The sequence below is a fragment of the Zonotrichia leucophrys genome, chromosome 12 (genome assembly GCF_028769735.1).
Source record: "Zonotrichia leucophrys gambelii isolate GWCS_2022_RI chromosome 12, RI_Zleu_2.0, whole genome shotgun sequence".
In the NCBI taxonomy this organism is placed as follows: Eukaryota; Metazoa; Chordata; class Aves; order Passeriformes; family Passerellidae; genus Zonotrichia; species Zonotrichia leucophrys.
The window spans coordinates 13,307,183-13,327,104 of NC_088182.1; the positions used below are offsets into that span (position 1 = coordinate 13,307,183).

The 19,922-nt window shown below is 37.1% G+C and overlaps 1 protein-coding gene across 4 annotated transcripts in view; it reads right to left on the reverse strand.

Moving 5' to 3' along the window:
* CACNA2D3 (calcium voltage-gated channel auxiliary subunit alpha2delta 3) overlaps positions 1-19,922 on the reverse strand; it is a 454,430-nt gene that overhangs the window by 279,004 nt on the left and 155,504 nt on the right. For all 4 annotated transcript variants that reach the window (XM_064723753.1, XM_064723751.1, XM_064723749.1 and 1 more), the window contains one exon: positions 16,703-16,819. In XM_064723753.1, the coding sequence (XP_064579823.1) occupies positions 16,703-16,741 (39 nt within the window). In that variant the 5' untranslated portion in view covers positions 16,742-16,819. The remainder of the gene's footprint in view (positions 1-16,702; positions 16,820-19,922) is intronic.

Here is a 19,922-nt window from a genome sequence, read left to right on the forward strand (position 1 = left end):
TTTTGCTGTAGCACAATTCCAGTGAGAATTTTACCATTTCCAGAAGCTCTCTATATGTCTGACTAGCTTTTGTCTTGTTCTGAGGCAAATTCGATGCCAATTCCAGAAGATAGGGAAAGTGCCATACAGAATTAATTTCAGCTGCAATTCCTATTTCAAAGTCTCTCTTTGAAGGTAGCACATGAGCAGATTTGATATTCTCAGAACATATGCATTCACTGCATATCTACTTTGCCTGACAGTTTAAGTGAGACATTTAAATATTCTCTCTGGATTGCAGTGTTCCACATTTCACCTACATCCCACAAAATCCATTGCTCTCAACCTTTTCCTTCTATATCACACAGTACCTATCACAATATATTCTGAATTGTAAGGAACATCCACAGAGCAGAAATACCAGGTATTCCCTACGGCAAAATTCAGATTAATTGCTAAAATGAGAAAGAGATAAAAAACACAGCTTGGGGGGCTAACTGTGCAACAGTGTCTCTTGCCAAAGGCAAGTTTCTGAGGAAGAAAAAATGGTCCTTTATGAACCCTCAAAACTGTCAGTACAAGAGCTGCACATACGTCAAAACTAAGGAAAACTAAATGGCCCTCAGGTTTAGAAACAGAGCTTGGTTTCAAGTATAAACAAAAAGCGCAAAGCTGTTTTTCAAAAATTAGCTAGATTAAAAATTTACCAGGATTTTGTGTGTGTGCAAGGAGAGAAGGCCAAGTCTGGTACAAGTGAGAGAGACCTCATGACAGCCAAAGATCTGGGAAAGTGCATTCAGAAACTTTTATTTGGGTAGATGGATTCTAGATTTGAGCTGACCTTTAGAAACACCCTCCCTGCAACAGAAATTGTTGAGCACTGAAATTTTCTTTTTTCCAGTTTAATTTAATTAGCTTTCTACACAGAGATGTCTCTCCTTGCTAGGGAGCTGCTGGGTCTCCTTTTCAGGCTCTAAGCACCCCAGAGCTGGACTGAAATTCCTTTCCTGCACCTGGGAACAGGGGTGTGCATTCAGAGCACAGAGCCCATCAAAAGTGGCCAAAAGGAGAAATCCAAAGGAATAAAGTACCAAGTAACCATCCAGTATGTATTATCATTCATAACATTCATATCATCATAACATTCCAGGGTTATTGTTTTATTGGTTATTGGGTTATTCACTCCAAGAGAAAAACCACAAAGCTTACTGTGTCTACAGCCTGACCACAGAGAGAGGGAAACAAAACCAAACAAGCTGCTCCTTCAGGTGGCATAAAACTGCACTGGGGTGCAGGGAGGTTTAGCAATACTTTGCCAAGCTTCTTCTGCAGCTCTGGGACTTCTCAAGAGTTGAGCAGCCTCCCTTAGCACAGCACTGGAAAACAGAGCAGCTGCTTGCTCTGCAATCCTCCCCACCCATTGTGATGCTGTTCACTCCCACCTCGGCTCTTTTCCTCAAGAATGAGGGATTCACATGCATGGAACCCGCTGTCGCTATAGGACACAAAAGAACACAAACACACGCTGCCGTTCTCAAGGTGAAGAAAAAAGGGAAGTTTCTTTTCTGACTCCAACATTTATAGTTTTCCAAAAGTACAGTGGATTGGAGGGTGACAGTGCCACCTCTCCAATGACACTGGACAAACCAACAGTCCATCAACTTTCTCTTCCTCCATGAAGGAATGCAAAACAATGAGTTATTTCCAGAAAGTGTGTGAGAAAGTTCGCCGCGAGAATGTCAACAGCAGAAGGCTTAGAGAATCTTAAAAAACCAGAGTGACAATCCTCTTGCAACAAAGACATTCCAACCTGCAATTGCCTTTGCTTCTCTTCTCTGAGCTTTTAAAGTCCATTATTGCTTTCCTAAGGCCTGAACCCTGCACTGCTGAAGTTGCAGCTGTGCTGTGAATTGTGATATTAGCAAACAGCTGACACAGGAATGAGAGAGTTCACAGGGGCCTTTACAACACCCAAAAGCACAAGGTGAAAATCCTCAGCACAAACCTGAACACAGCTCCCAAACCATGAGCCAGGATTTGGGGCATCAGTTGGGATGCAATGGAGCCTGAAGGGTGAGCACCAGCTGGCTGCTCCTGCTGCATCCCTTGCCTGGACCACCAGACCTTGGTCACCAGCAGGTCAAAGCTTATGATGCTTCCTGTGCCAGTCACTGCACATCACAGTATCATTTGCACTCAGCTACCAGAAACATACATGTTTTTGATTAAAAAATATTAATCTGTGTTCACGGATTGCAAATGTCTTCTCTGAGTTTCCACTTAGATAAAAATGGTACTTTTCTCAGTGTTTTTTACCTTTCAAAAATATATTTCACTCTATTTCCTATCAATTCAGAATTCCAGCATTTTTCTTTTTGTTTTCTCTTCTGTACTACTTATTTTGAGATGAAAAGGAATTACAACAGAAATACTGGAAGTTCCAGACAGCATTACTGAGCAAGGAATAGGAGCAGTTATACAGAGTCCTGGTTAATTCATCTGAAACATTGAAAGAGCTTCTCACACCCCAAAAAGGGTAAGGGGAACTCTCCAGATCTGCATTAAGATTAGGAAATGAGCTCCTTTTCAGTTGTTGCACATAGAGGACATTTGAATTTCTCTATTCTCTTGTGCTAAAAAATTATTCCATGTATTGAAAGCTCTGAGGTTCATACCAAGCCTTGAGACCTCTGAGATGATGAGATGAAGAAGCTTGGTTTTAGCAGAACATCACAAAAGATGAGAACGTCACCTTTACTACCAATCCAACCGTATTAAATTTACAAAGTTTAACTCTAGTATGACTTTCATTTTGAAGCTTTATTTTGCATTTATAATTTTATTTTTATTATTACTATTTTTTTAAAAATCACAATGCTGCAGGTTATAAAGAAATCTCTGGGAAAGACCAAATTATCTCTGCTGGAATTTGATAGGACAGTGGAGCACCTACTCTGAGACTGCCAAGTTATGATTCAGTGAGCAGAGTCAAGGTTAGACCCAGATGCCAATAAAGATTCATTAAGTATGAAATACAATATCAGCAGTGTCTTTGTAATGACCCAAACGCTAATTTTGGCTCAGAGTGCTCAAATTCCCCAGTGAGAGAAAGGGAAAGGGGAACAATTTCACAGCTTTTAACCATAAATGTGATAATATGTAAAACACTGGAAAATATATTGGGAACTATGCAAAAGTGAGAGTAGGCAAGTAAGATACAACACTGCAAATTAGAAGTGTTTAGTTACATTTTTCTATTTTATTCCAAATCAAATAATTATTTCTTTTCCTAGTTATTTTGTTATGATTACTCCACAAAAATTTAAAATTTTCTCCTCAAAAAGTTAAAATTATTATCTAATTCATATATGATGTAATACCAGCAGACTAACCTAGCTTACTAACACTAAAGCACTTAGAGTAGAGAAAGGAATAAAAGTCATGATTAATTTGTCTATTCTCAACTCTTCATAAAGCGCAAAAGAAAACTACTAGAAAAGGAAGGCTGTATTTTCAAAAGAAGCAGAATTGTACAGGAGGAAATATTGAGTTTAAAATGTTCTTTTTGAAGGAAAAATGGAAATAAAATACAACAACAAAATGAAATCTTACTCCAATAAAAAAGTATATTAACCACTTTGTGTTTTTATTAAATTTTATAGGCTCTTTTCATGCCAGTAGGTAATATTTCTTTGTCTCCCAAAAAGCATTATAAGAAACTAATACTGAGATCAGACTGAATGAAATTTCATCCAGGATTTAATTTTATGTTATTTTACTTTGGTCTGAAATTAAATGTTCAGCCACTGAGGATTGCAGTGCAATTAATTTCTGGAGTAAGAATCACCATAGCACTTTCCTATTTCACTTCCTAAAGCATTAGTGCTTTGTAACACAAATAAGGGGAAACAAATAACAGACATTTATAATAGATAATGAAGACATTTCTCCTGCAAAACACTTTCTTAAATTCAGTCCCATTAGCAGTAAGTCAAATGTGCTGTTGCAGGCTGGTCCAAGCCCTCTGAAATCAGCTGCTGGTGCTAATAATTTCTGCCTGGACAAAGGTCTACATTGCAATCAGGATGGCTCAGTCAATGTGTTAACTGTGACAGACTCAATGCAGGGGATTAAGCAGGTTTTGAAACTAAATTATTTTTGTCACCACACACGAAGATTGAAGGAAAAGCAGCCAAATTTACTGTCCAAGATGTTTTCCTTTATCCCAGGAGCAATGATAACACAAAAAAAAAGCATTTTGTGTTATATAAAGAAAAAAAAGCCACTTCATTGCTTTTATTTATTTAATCTGAATGTATTTTATACATGACATCACAAGTTTTTCTACATCAGAACTTTAAATTTTTATGGGGTTGCAAGGAGTGAATGTCTGTGAGTTTATCTTGCCCTGTAAGTACCTTGGAAGACTTTTACTTCAATAAATTAAAATTAACCAGAAATCAAGGATACCATGCACATCAGCAGCCACAGGGGTCCCTGCCTTGTAAGCTTTGCACGAACAGTGTGGATTTATCCTGTAGGGAGCACAGTAAATGTAGGGCTATGCCAAGGGAGCATCTGCCCCAGGACTGGCACTGCATTCTCCTGGAAGAAATGCACAATGCTTGTGCCTACTTACAAATGCCAAATCTCTGATTTCCTGAACATCATCATCCTTACTCCTGAAATGCTGAGCGTCCTCCTGAGTCCTGCCCCACAGCATAATCACAATAATGCAAGATCAATTTGAGGAAGCACCACATTACCCCACAATTCTCACCTCCCCTGCTGCAGAACGAAGCTATTTAAGGCTTCATTCATTCATGCATAATATATGAAAGGCTTCTACATTTGTCTTAGCTGTGCTACTTTAGATGAAACATTTTAGTTATGTCGTTTAGAAAACCCAGAGTTTGTGTTGACTACATCCTATATCCCTTTAACTCAGGGAATCCTCCAGGAACAGCTGGACTTTTACAATTTTGCAATTATAGAAGATAATATTTCTCCTTTACCTGCCACATTCTAACAAGCTGCCAACAGCAAAAACACATAGGCCTAGAGATTGTGATAATATGTGCCATAAAAATGTTTTAAGAACATATAATATAAAAGCCATTGCTTTGTACTTCACTTTTTAATCATTTTTAAACTATGCTCTATTTCTCTGCTAGTTCTGTAATAAAACCACATCATCTTCTGTGCCATCACCTGACTGTATCATCAGAGATTATGATGACACTACTTTCTCTCACCTGTTCCACTCATATTCCACATATATAGAAAGAAAAACATATGCAAAGGTCTGAGTTTCTCCTGAACATTGCTTTGGGTTTGCACCAGGCAGCCTGGCCAGTGTCACCTGCATGGTTCAGTTTCTTCAAGCTCAGAAAACAAGGTGATAGATGAGGAGAAAAAGCAATAATTTGCAGCATTTTTCTAATACAATATCACTTTTAAAATAAGAATACAGCAGCACCCACAGAACTGTGTTATAAGCTCAGACTATCTGATCTTTCAAAAACACAGAATTCATCAAATAATTTTTCAAGTTGAACTCTTTGAGCCATGAACAGAATCTCAGCTCAGAGAGACACAGGAGAGCTCCCAACCCCTTTGCAGCTGAGATTGCTGGAGTAAAGAACTTGAGAAATAGGACAAAAGCCTTTTTTTCTTTTCTCATTAAATGATTTCAGCTTATGGCAATCAGTGTTTTATGGGCTTCCTGATTTAAAGGTTGTCCATTAGTATATTAATTAGCCACCTATAGACTCATCTTTTATCAATTTATCCAATTCCTTATTGAACTTCTGTCAAAAATAAAGATCAAGAGGTTAGGGATGTAATTACTAGATCATGAGCATGAAGTTATCTAAAAGCAAAAGGAAAATAGCTATTCCCATTTCTCTAAAAATTCATAGTAACATTTCAATGAAAATTGCTTAACTCACAAATCAAGGCAAAATTTCCATTTTTTTATGTCAAAAATATTCCCATTAAGATTATTTAGTTTTCTTAAATCCATCTCAGTAGTAATGTTTTTCAAGTGTAAAAAAGTAAAACTCCATAAATATCCATAGATGTAACACAATTAAGATAAATGCAAAATTAATGACTCAAGAATTACTAATTTACTGGCACATTTACAGAGTGCTAAATTACCATCTCACTACAAGTTATGGGAAATGAGTTATAAAAGTATTATTTTACTGACAAAACCCAGTTCTTACAATATAATGGAAAATTATAAGCCAATCTTTTTTAATAATAGATGTTATTCTAGCCTGCTCAGTGTGTTAAAAAAGGAGAAAATCCCCATGTTGTGCTAGCCCCAAGGGGTTTCAAAATCAGAACTTCACTGATGAAAGAAATCAAGGTATAAAGTAGAAAATAAAGATGTTTACCAGGGTTCTCAACCTGTGCCAAAGGTTTACCAGTTACAGCAGTGGTTTTAAGTAATCTCTTGTCCTCATACTTATGAATTACAGAATTATCCTGAGATGTCCCTGAAATTTTTTCTGATGTATAAAAAGCTGCACTGCAATCCTTTTGGGGAGGCTGCAGTGTACAGTCCATGTTATGGTACACCTGGCCAGGGTGATGCAAAGCTACATGAAATCTCCAAATGCTCCCTAACTCTATTTCTGCACACAGATTTTGCTGTGCCTTTTCCTGTGCCTTGCTTCTCCAGTTCCAGCTTCTTTTTAAAACAAAGACTCACGGGTCCAAAGCAGTTCTTTTCTTTTTGCTTGTATATACCACTGCTCTTAAATGACACATGGAAAATACAGGGCACAAGATTTTTCTGCAATGTAGTATTTCTGTGGTGCTTTGTGCCACAATGATTGCTGAAATTTAAACTTTACATTAAAAAAAAACACAGACTAATCAATAAAATTTCAATTTATGGTATTAGTTTGGAACTGTTTATTTCTTACATGAAACACCTCTTTTGTTATGATTTACTCAAACAATTTGTCCTCCTGGAGTACTTGCACAGCAACAGAAGCAATCATCCAAGATATGCTGTGCTAGCTTAAATGACAAAGAAATGCATGTTGGCCAAGAATACATGGCTGTGTATCTATTCATGTGGAGGTAAAGGAAATTAAAAAGTGATCTCTATAATTTATTGTTTGTTCCCTTCACTACAAATAATTTTAAAACATATACCAAAGGTAATGTGGCATAATTACATGGCACGGAAATCAAGATGCTCCTGAAATAAATGACTAAACTTGTTCTTACCATAGCCCCTGCAGCAATGACACAGTGATTAGGATAGCTAATCCATATAACTAATAATAATCTTCCTTCCAAATTTAAAACACTACAAAATCAAAGTTCTCTCTTTTGCTCCCCCCACCCAGGGATTTTTAACTTTGTGTCTCCTCAAAACAGAAAAACTCCATTCCAGGTGTCAGATTCTGCACCTGCTCTCACCCCAGTGTGCTGCAGTTCCTGCCAGAGCTGGGGGCCTCAGCTGCTCCTGCCACAAATCCTAAATCTCCAGCAGAAATCTATTAGGATGCTGTTGGCTGTGCACATGGAAAGCTCTGCCTAGACATTTTTGTGAAACCTCACGTTCAGAGCCTGTCTTTGGAAGTAATTTGAAATCCATTAACATTTTAATTTTAGGCATAATTTGATCAATTAGTTAAATCGATCCACAGCAAGACTATTGTTTTAGTAAGAGTCTTTCCACCCCTCCTATCAGCCCTAAAGCTGGTTGGTCTCCAGTGTCACAGACTGAAGTACCACAGAATTTGTGCCCTATGAGACTCAGGATGGGTCTTTCTGTCCAGCAGAATCTCAAATCTACCAATGTGCCATGTGGGAGCCACCTTGCTTTATTCCGAGGGAAAATGAAATTTTTAGTCTTGTTTATATTTTACTGAACCTCCAGAGATTCAGCTTACTGATTTGAAGCATTTTTGCTCAGACACTCAGGGTTTGAGCTGGGAGCTCAGCTTTCTGCAGCCACCTCACATAAGGAACTGATCACCTCCAGACAGGAGGAGATTCTCACCCTCTAGTACAGCAGGCAACAGCACAGCACATTTCAACCCAGCTAGACACAAAATACCAGACCTGAAGGGACCTATAAGTAATTAGATAACTTCCCTAAACAGCTGCAGAGTCACCAGAGTTTTTAAAAAAGTCCTCCAAATGGTTGGTTCAATAGAGTTCTAAGTCATCATCACCATTCCCATGAGAAAATAAAAAAGCATCATATGATCCAACTCATTCCTGTCTCCCATCTCTTTCCTGGGCCTTACTCTTACAAATATTTTTCATGTCGTGCAATGCGCAAGATCCTAATTAAACCAAGGGATAGAAAACCTCTTAGCTTTTTGTTTTGGGGTTTCTGCACTGGGTAATTCTTCAGTCTTAAAAATCTCAGGCTATTCTGCACAGCTTTGCCACAGCTCAGAGGAGTAAAAGTAAAGGAGAAAGGAGAGGTGAGCAAGCACCTGTGGAAGCCAGAAGAGCCCTTTTCAATTTGCAAAAAGGTCAAAGTGCAGGCCAGGACAATGCAGAAGTCTAACATTAGCGAACAAAACTTGAGCCTTTTTCTTGGTATTCATCAAAAAGGAAGATGAGTTTTGAACATTTGAAATTCTAGTTGCAGCATCAAATCTGATGTTTTATTGCAGCTGTATTTCAGACAGCTGTTAATTACAGTTCAAAACAAGACCATTAACTAAATGTTTGACAGTTTCACATACCACCAGTAGTGATAATCATGACATTCTGATTTAATTCCAGCAAAAGCTGTGACCACCTGAAATTCAGCGTGCTGGCAAGAGTTTCTTTACCCTCATCCCTTTCAGCAGCTCCCTGGGACAATGAGCTTAAAAAGGACACTGTGAGAGTCCGTGAAGCTCCCCAGTCTTAAAGAAACTTTTCAGCTGGAAGAAGGAGCACAGTGGGTTTATTTTATAAACCTATAAGGTATAATTCCATTCAAATTAGAATCCAAAAGAAACTGTAGTGTCCAAAGAAAACAAGATGAGGCAGAATAACTTTTGAAGCAGTAGGTGTTAAAAATCCAAAAGGTGAGAGAGCAAGGAAATGCACCGACCACTGCTGGGCAGGTTTGGAATACAGAATCAGCTGTTAGAGACATAAAAAATCAACTAAACTGGAAGTATTTTAGATTAAGCAGGCTTCTTCCTACCTAATTACACTAGAGCCAAACTCAAGAAAGGTGGGAGTGAAGAGGATAAATGGGGTGTTTGCCCTCAGTTCAGTGTGTAGGAGGCTCTTCTGGTGCAATGGTGCTCCAGGGGCAGGGCAGGCTGGGCCAGCACAGTCCCTGCTGGAAGCTCCATCACAGAGCAGAGCGAAGGGTTAATTCTCATAAAAAACACTCATGAATTCCCTTTACACCTCTTTTCACTGAAATGCTTCCGAGCACTTCAGAATGAAGAATCGCACAGAGATGATAGTCTCTCTCCTCCTCAAAATATTGATAAATGACCATTCATTAAATGCCTCCAAGAAAGCCATTAGCAGGCTCCTCCTCACTGCTGCTCCTGGAGCAGAGGAGTTGGAATCATTCACGGAATGGAAAAAGGAGGCAGCAGCTTGGAAACCTGCTCTGCACACCCTGAGCAATATCTAAAAAAAAAGTTCTTTTTTATTACCTAAGTATTAAAGCAAATGAACACAAAGTTTCAAAAAATGGGCTAATGTTAGATGATCAGCAAGTTATAATGCATCATCTCAAAAGAATATTTATAATCAATTAAAAATAGGTATCAATAAACCCTCTAAAATTAACATGACACTGAACATCTATCATTTCTTTGACGCAAAAGTACCAGTATTTATTTTTATTATTCCAACAAATAGATTCAATGATACGTATTTACAATATGAGATCAGGATCCTAATTGAAAACTGAGAAGATGACAGCTGTGCAAGTGAAATTAAGTTTTAATTAAAATATTACTATTTGAAGTTTAAATCCCACATAGAACAGAAAGTTGGACAACATGACTTTGTTAAAATAATTAATGTTAATGTAAAGCACTAAAATATGCTAATACCCTAAAACACTGATAAGAAAGAAGGATAAATGAGACTAATTTATCCTACTTCATTCTTCCAAAACTACTGTTTTTTCCTGCTCTATTTCCTGCTCTAAAACACTATTTTATGCTGATGGCAGAGACTGAATGGTATGTGTTGTTGCAGTGAAGGAACTAATCTGTGAGGTGGCTGCATTTACTCACTGTATTTTCACATAAATGCTACACAGTTGAATGAACTATCTTTAAATACTTCCCCCTTCTTTTCTTGCCACTGGAGGTGAGACCATCCTAATTGTCTCCAGCAGCAAATGCTTTGAAGTTTCCTTTACAAGTCTTAATTTTCCTCCATTTTATGTTATGACTACTTTTTCTTTTTTTCTAAATTTGAACTCCAAGGAATTCACTAAATTTCCTAAGACTGACTAGACCATGGATTCTTTTTTTCCTTTAGCATACAAACAGGCCAGGATTTTAAAGACAGACAAATCCAAAGATGGTTCAAGAGGCTTTACTTTTTGTAGATATTTATTTCAACTCTACCCAGACATGAAAGCTCCACATTTGCAGAGCTGTAGCAGAATATGCTCCAGCAGGGATGAGCTGGGAGCAGGAATTCCTGGATATTGCACATCCTGTACATGACTCCCTGGAAATCGTGGCAAACACATATCCCCTGAAACATCTCCCTGAAGTTTTCACTAGTTTTCTTTTCATTCTCCCCCACTGAGCTTTTCCATGTTTTACCTCTTGCCCCCTGCCAGGACCCGTTCTGACAACTCAGCTAACCTGGTTAGGACATAGGAAAGTTAAATATTTCATCAATGCACTTGGGCTCCCTGCTATGATTCAGAGAGGTCTACAGACAGAAAAACTAACTTCCATTGAAGCCGTCTATTCCATATTTATTCCATTACACACAGGTAAAATTGTTTCATTCATTTCATTCATTCCTCCTGTTTACCAGCAAATGCACCTGAGGACAGTCTGAGCTCTCACACCACAGCCATAGGATGAGAATGAAAGTTAAAGAGAAAAGAAGCCCACCCACACTCCAATAAAACAGATTATTTTTCCCCCTTTCAGAACTCATACCTGTATCTGTTTACAAATACAAAAATTTCTTGACAAGCCCAAAGAACTAAAAAGAGAAGCAGGCAAGGTGGGATTTGGTGGATCTGCACTAGAATATGTTTTCCAATCCCTCATTTGTTGACTATCCTAAATTCTACCCATTTACCAAAAGCAATCTTCAAGTCCAATAGCAATAAAGAAGAAAAAAATTTACTGTGCCTTTAAACATTCTCCAGATCATGGCTATCAAGGTTATGCATTATGCTATTGAATACTCCACTGTCAGTGGATTGCTATCCATCTTTTCATTTTGTGATGTATTCCAATTTTCAAAAAAGTAAAAATAAAGCTCTTCATGCTTTCAAGAACACAAATTTATTACTGACACATGAAGGAGACCAGTAAAACTATGAGCAAATTTAAATGACACCAAAATTAAATAGCAACAATTACAGTTAAAATACTAAATGTGAATACAAAAATATTGCTGAAAACCTTTAATTTGTTAGCAGTAATTAACAAAACTGTAGCCATCTCTCCTTTATTCATTATGTCTTTATTCTGTCAGTTAAAACTATTTATAGTGATACTGGGTTGATTCACCATAATTTCCTTCCACCCACAACCATCTATAATTTTTTTCCCCTCAGTAATTTTATAAACTTAATGTTGAGGTTCTTTTTTTTCGTTTCCATCTGCAGATTAAAAAAAACCCTCTATTACTATATTTATTTAAAAAAAAATCAGGGGTCAATACAGCCCCCATTGAGTTGCAGTTGTAAAGAGTTCACATTGATATTCATTTTTCTTCTAATTCTACAGATGCAAATTAGCTCCAAGAAGAAACTTAGTTTATTCTATATTTGAAGTAGTGAGCCCAGAAAAGTAATATGTTTTGACATTAAATATCTATTTCTATTCTATTATATAAATATAAAATATGAATGATTGTTTGCTTCTCTTCTCAAGAATGCCATTCCCGATCTAGCCCTGATCAAAGTGATAGAAAATCAGAATGAAAATACAGCGCAATAAAATGCACAGTGGGCATTCAAGCCGGCACACATTTAAAACAGTCTCAAAAAAAAAAAAAAATCAGTTCAAAACGCACCTGGAATATTCCTCACTGTTGCCTCACATAGGAAGGAACTCACCACTAAGTTACACACTAAAAACAAGTTAAATTCCAAGTACACTCAAGGAAAAACTAAAGTATTTGAAGGTGGTTTGTAAATAAAGCTACAATTATTGACTACAGTATTCAGTATTAATTTTTTACTGAGCTTTTCTACACTCTATGGAAATCTTTTTATGCTCTGAATAAAGAAGCACTCTTTAGCAACTTTCACTCTCAGCTTTGAATTACTTGCTGCGATCTTTTGCTCATCAAATCAAGTTCATTTTGCACCCATTAACACATCACTTTAAATAAAAATTCATTTTTTGACCAGGGCACCAATTTACCAGTATTTTCCTGGAAATATCTGAATGCAGTATGTGCTGTTTAATACTGTCTTACATATATATGTACATATACATGCAGAAAAACCATAGTGAATTGCAGCTGTTGATATGGCACATATAAACCCCAAAATGCACCCACACAAATACACATGTGCATACTAAAATGTGCACACCACATATGCATATGAGTAAGCACAAACATCTCAAACACATACATTACTCAAACTGTGCATAAAACATATAATCCTAATAGTACCCAAAAAAAGCCTGAAGACTGGTGTAAAAATCATCAGTGGAAAAAAAAAAACCATTTATCTTCATTGCAAATGTTTGTTAAATGTAAATGCTGATATTCTACTCCTTGGAAGAACATTTGTCTGCGTGTGGAATTTCATGATAAAAGGCTTTAGAGTCCCAGGTTTCTCTAGATAAACCCCGCTGGTTTACTGATGCATGAATGCACTGAAATTGAATTACTGTACAACAGCAATTACTTTTCACAGTACAGTTATAATGAGAATCAGCTTCACAATGAACACCAGGTAGCTATAGTAGGAAAAGTTAATAAAAAGAAGCCTCTTATTTGCATTTTCCACTGCAGCAAGGGTAGTTGCCTTAAAGAAAAACCATCCTTAACACTTGATTTGCCATCATATCAGTGAATAAACAATAGTTTTTATAGCACCTCTTTATTTGCAAGAAAATATTAATGAAAATCAAAATTTTAGTACTAAGCTAAAGTTATGATAGCTTTTCAAATATTCCCTAATAACTTTGTTACCTTTCATTTTTCTATTTTTTTCTCTTCCCTCTAGCCTTCAATTTTTTCCCAATATGCCAATAATTAGGAAAAGTAAAAGCACCAAATGAACAATTTTAACCTCTTTTTCACTATCAAGTTTGTTGCCCTGGTCATTTTTACTTACTGAGCATTATGTCACATAATTCATTCCCATTCCACTTCAAATTAGAAAAGTCACTGAAGTATTCATAAAACCTTCTAAAAATTATATTCAAAAGAAATCACAGATAACTTTAAGACTAATGAAGAAAACTTCCTATGAGTGAAATAAGCAAAAGTCCCAGAAAAGCAGCAATACCTCAAGTGACAGCAGACTACACAAAGGTCTCAAAGGGATTATTTGTGTTTGGCTGTAAAATTAAAACAACTGCTGAGCAGTGCAGGAAACATTTCTGTGTCTCTCACCTTATGGGCAGTAAGATTTTTCCCATCTCAAGCTTTGTAATATTAAAAGTAAATGGATTCATTTACCTTTGTCACAGATAGAAACAAAACACCAGCGGCATTGAATCAAAACCACAGCTCAGGGATTTTAACTTAATTCATGTCACAAATAGTTGAAAGTAAAACACAAACCTGCCTGCCTGAAATTCAATCAGTAGGGCAGCATTAGGAAGGAAATGGTTAACAGGAATATCCTGAACTGACATAAACCCAAGGTAAATAGTGAACACTGGGGAGAAGGAGGGGGGGAATGTTGCTTGCAAGGTTTTCCATCAGAAAGTAGATGACAAAAGGTTATATAATTGGTTTAGTACTTTCAGTTTTCCATTTATCTTATGTATCTGACAGAACAAAAATAGGACAATCTGTGATAGGATAATTGCATACTGAAGGGTAATTCAAACAGGGAATGAATATGATAAAAATCACACTGAACCTACTAATCACTATGAAAAGCGATGAGACAGAAAGATAAAAATTCATCCAGAATATTAAGGGGGAGAAGGGGGAGAAGAGTTCAAATGTGATTAGTAGCTTCAAATAAGTTTATATGTTTGAAAGCATTAAGTAGAACCACAAAAAAGACAACAAAAAAAAAAATCTCCACAAAAACTCATTCTTCCCAGCTTTTTCTACAAATCAAACACTTTACGTGCTATGAATTTCCAAACATTTTCAGAGTGCTACATCTGCTAACACCTGAAGAAGTATGTTTAGCCCAAAATGCTTTTGGATAAAACATTTTAATCAACATTGGATTTTGATGTGTGCTTGAAGCAAATTCACTCAGTGGTGTAGGGTAACAATTTGGGCTAATACTGGAACACATTTTCTGAGTCCTTGGATTTGCAGCCTCACAATCATGTCCCCATTATTTCTAAGGTTGAGGGATATTTTGTATGGTAATCTTCATTTAGTACTTCCTCCAACATCACCACCAATATATATATATATTGCTCTGAATTGTACATTTCAGCGCTCTTGCACATCTTTCCATCAAAAGCTTATGTCAAAATTCAAATATTTTAGAGACAAAATGATCCAGCACCAGGATGGAACAGAGCTCTTAAGTGTAAAGGAGTTTTCTAATTCCCATCTCACCTCCCCAAATATGAGGGGAAATTTAGTTGTGATGAACCAAGGACGAAATTTATGCAAAACCTCTGTTGTACCAAAGATTTTTGTACTTCTCAAGATGCAAATTACCAAGCACTACTTACTACCAGAACAGAATGAGTCAGTCTTTACATCTCTAGCATCAAGAAGGACCAATTTATATTATTAAGCAAAAATTAATAGCTTAATTTGAAAGTACACTAAACAGATTTCTTAAAAGTGACCCTGTCCAAACCACACTTTTAGCTTCCTTTCCAAAGATGGAAACCTTCCAAAAGGGCTCTGGATTTCAGTCACTTTTTCCAGCACTAAAATCTGTTCAGTCAAGATTACACGCATGGTTTAACTTCGCGGAATTTGGGCTTGTTTTCACTCAGAGCATGGTGGTCTGTATTGATCCTGTATTTTTTTTCCTCCTCAAATAAAAACACCATCTGTATGAAGAGACCAAACCTGTTCTAAGCATTTGTTATGAAGCTCTAATTGAGACACAAACTGCTCTTCCCCACCCCACTCCTCCCTGATGGAATTCTATTCCCTCACCAGCCAAGCGCGGCTCACTGGTCACCTCTCGCGCTAAACAAGTGCTGCTCCAAGAATGCTTTGTTCACATTATGGTCTCAGGGGAGCAGTTTTCTCTGCAAAGAAACAAGGAAAAGAGTCCTCCCCCTTCCCCAAGTCAATATTCTTCAGGCTTCTGGAAGCTGTTGCACACATATTAAAGTGTAGTTTTTCCCCTGAAAAACACACTGTAAAAATAGCATTGCGGGGTTCCATGTTTATTGTCTTTCTCTGCTTCCCTGCCAAGTGAGCTCAGTTTTACAAGCTGAAATATGTTTTACTTCACTGCCAGCCCTGAAAATTCAACCTCTTAAACGTAGCCAAATTCCTTCCTCCCTTTTGCACCATAACAAATAATACAAGGCTGAGGGTGGAACTGTATCCTCAGTCACACAAAAGGAATCCCTGTCCTCGGGTGATACCTCCAGCTCTGCAGTGGAGACAGGAGCATCTTCAGCTCAACTGAGCAGCTAAGTCTGGCTGAAATAGAGCAGCTGATGGCAAACAGCATCACCAGAATGCCCTGTGAGTTTGCTGACAGGGGTGATGCCACATTGTTCCAGGCAGTCACCTCAATTTCTAGTAAAGAATAATGCAAAAGGAAAACTACACCAGGAAGATGACACCAAAGCTACTACAAAAGGAGGATCAGAATGGAGATAGAAAAATACAAAAACAGAAAAGGCAAAAAAGGCACAAAACCTTACAGACATAGAGAGAGCAGCCTAGTTGTTCAATGATCATTAATAATAATTAAAAATAATCATCACTGAAGAGTGATGTAGTACTTACCACAATTAAAATGCTTACCATTTGAAGTGTTTGCATCTTTTGCTGAACTAAAGGACAGTTACTGAACTCAGACATTTCCCTCCAATACTATTGTTATAATAGTGAGCAGTGAAATTAAGCCTGCTTTGGTTGCATATTTTAAAATCTAACATTTCAACCATATGCGCTCAGGTTTTACTGCACACAGTGATATGCTACAAACTCATATTGGAAATTGGTAGTCCCAATCTCATTGCACACTCTTACATTTGTCTATTGATAGTATACATAATTTAAATCTATTCTCTTGAACAGTGATTCTAAAATACTTCTGAATGCTTTAGCATTTCCACTTCAGCACCTTCAATTGCTAGTACAGCCTTCAGAGCAGAGCCTAAACCATATATTTAGTTTTACATCATAAAAGGAAATAGCAGATCGATCTGCTGCTTACCCGTACAGCTTCAGACTTCTTATGAAACATTTCTTCCATATTCTTTGCTAACTTTTTCACAAGCTGAAGGCCATCAATTTCTTCTATTGCAACATCCTTCTCATATTCTTTGTATTTCTGGAAGAAGAAAAGAAAAATAGGGAAAAGTTACTCACAGGGAACCAGCTGAAATTTTGACAACTAATTATTCGTTTTATATTACACTTTTGCTGACATTCCTCATCTATTTGATGTTTATTTGCGTGACAGCAGGCTGCTTTGTGCCAAGATGCTGTCATGGGGAGAGAACAACTGGATTAGAACCAGAAGTCCATTTAAAAAATAATAAAAATATTTATCTCATGCACTGTAGGAAAACGATAACTCCCCTTCACAATGTTTAAATTACTCTTCCCTGCAACTAAACAAGAGCCAAAAACGTAACAAAAAATGCTTGTATCTCCTCCAAAAATCATGTAAAAACAGTGATATGATTGGCAATCCCTCTGCCTTAGCAACCTAGAATCCTCCTCAGCTGAACTTCCTGCAGATGCCTATTTCACAAGATTTATCCAACACTTACATTAGGAGTACTCACACTACAAGCTTATCTAGACATGCTTAACTTTTCATGCAAAGAAAAGCCTAAACAAAGTACATCAACTTGAGCCTTCATCTAAACACAAGCATCAAAGCATCCTTTATCCAATATGAGCATTACATTTCACAGTGTGAATAACTCCCAGAATGCCTAAGCACTAAAAATATATTCAAAACAAGTTTTATCCTCTATTTTCTGCATATCAATACTTTTTTCCTCACCAGTGTTTATAAGAAAGCTTTGTAAAAATTAATTATTAGAAAGAATTTAATGCTGAGGACATTCTTCTTCCCCACGTTATTCCACTGCAGCCTGTACTCTGAGAACTGTTGGCTTCCACTCTGGCCATTCTTTGCCTCTCTCTCTCTCTAAAACATGCACAGTTGTGCTGAACTGATGGGTGTCCATCACCAAACCCTTCACCTGACCACAAACCTGCACCTCTATGACACAGGGAGGCAGAGGAAGGCACACCTGCCTCCTGCCAATTAAGCCCTGTGCCAAAATTATCTCCCCAACCTCCCCAGCAGACTCTTGGGCAGCCCAGTGTTTGAGTGAATAAAATGAAGTGGTATCATTTAAAAAAAATTATCATTAAAATTTGCCTGCAGAATGATAATTCTTATAGAACTCCAGAGAGACAATGGAGAATAAGGTGAGCAAAAACAGTGGTTCAAAGCAGCTGGATGAACATGAAAATGTTCAAAACAGTGAATAAGCCAGAACCAGTTATGTCCTGGCTGGTGGGACAAGAAAGGGCTCTTCTGTTAAGAGAATGCCTGCACATGTTGGACCCATTTCCCCCAACAAAACTAATTTTCAAGATAGACTGACACTTTATACTTCCTTTAAACTTTACATTTTTCTGTAAAAACTTGTGTGAATATTTTGATAGTGAAACAATATTTAATAAAACATAATTTGCAGCCAATTTCAGAACAAAGTTAAAAAAAGAAAATTATCAGTAAATATTTAGGGCAATTTTTTTATATATGTAATTTCAGCAATAATTTCATTTTCCCACATTATTGCCTGTCAGGAAATCTCTGGTTTGAGACCTTAATAGGAATCTAGCAACCTAAGAAACCTCAAACAAACCCCTTGCATTTTACTCCCTCGAGGCAGGCAGAGAGATTTGGGATTTTCCCCCCTTTGATCTGCACTTAGATACCATCAACAGAGTTCTGACTTCAAGTCTTAAAGTCCATTTATGTCATTACTCGAGATAAAAGGGATTTTTCTAAAATAGAAAAATGCACTTTTATTTTTTATTCACTGGAGAAAATATAAGAGCACAGTAGAAAAGAGAGGCAAATGCTATTGCAACCAACACCATGATAAAATGCAGTAAATGATCAGTAAACTGAAAACACCACCAGTTAATTAATGATGTCAATGTCTGCCCACATCACACAGGATTTGAAGCTTTGGGGAATTTAAAACAAATCAAGTACAAATTTGAATCACTTATTTCCAGCTGCACAGATCATGTTCAACACATCACCTCCTGATAAAAATGTTTCCTTTAGACTTGACCTTTGAGTTTTTAGAAAGTATTCTAAAATGCATCACTTGAAGAGGCAGCTTTCAGGTCATCAGATTTATTGATTTGAGCTTTGCCATTGAGTGAAGAAAGCCAGGCAATTACTCACTGTGCTTGCCTGAAAACTGAATGGAACTGTTGAAATCCACAACATTTTCTAGGCACACAGAGCCCTACCACATGGTCTATTAGGCTCTTGTGAAAGCACATTAAAAAGCCACACTTCTCAATGTTGAGTAACTGGTGCTTTTGAAAACTAAAAATAACTTGCACTCAAAAGAGATGCGAATGATTTCTTAACTTGTAATTTATGATCTTATAATTATGCCAGCTCATAGTAAATAAAGGCATTTTTTCATAATTCAAAAGCCAAAGTTCCAAAACAAAAGAAGAAATAGAAGATATTATTTCAAATCTATGTGAAAAGACCCCACATGTTTCATGGTGTGCAACTCTGCTCAGTTGCTGCAAACCTTCAAGAACATTTGCAACAAAACCAGGAGAGCTTGGTCTGCAAGACCCTGGCAAGCAAGAGGCTTATGTATTATATATTTTATATTTGGAATTCCACCGCCATAAAAAAAGCATTTCTATCATTTTTCAGCCATCATTGGAAGGTTGCAAAACAGGAAAAGTATGTGGAAAAGTATGTGGTTGTAAAAAACTTGCAGCTGTTTTTGCTCTCCTGGTGCCTGGACAGGAGAGGTGCCAGCCTGACCTGGGGGTGTCTGTGCCCTCAGTGCTCACTCTGCAGGATGCTGGGATTCAGATTCCACCCACAGAGAACCTGATTTTATAAAAACTATCAATGCAAGAAACCTGAATCACACAGGACAGTGAAAACCCACAAAGCCACAATAAAACCACAACAAAGGCCGTCATTAACATTGCATTCTCTTCCTTTCACTGCAGAGGTTATCTGACCTCCAGGCCCTCATCCTTTCCCCACCACTAAATTTTTACATATTAAATTTGGGGTTAAGTTTCAATAAATTAAAACAGCAAAGACATAGTCCCTCCAAAATAAATTTGAAAAATTTTAAATGAAATTGTTCTATTTTCATGTCATCTTGAGAAAGCAGCATGGCACTATTGTT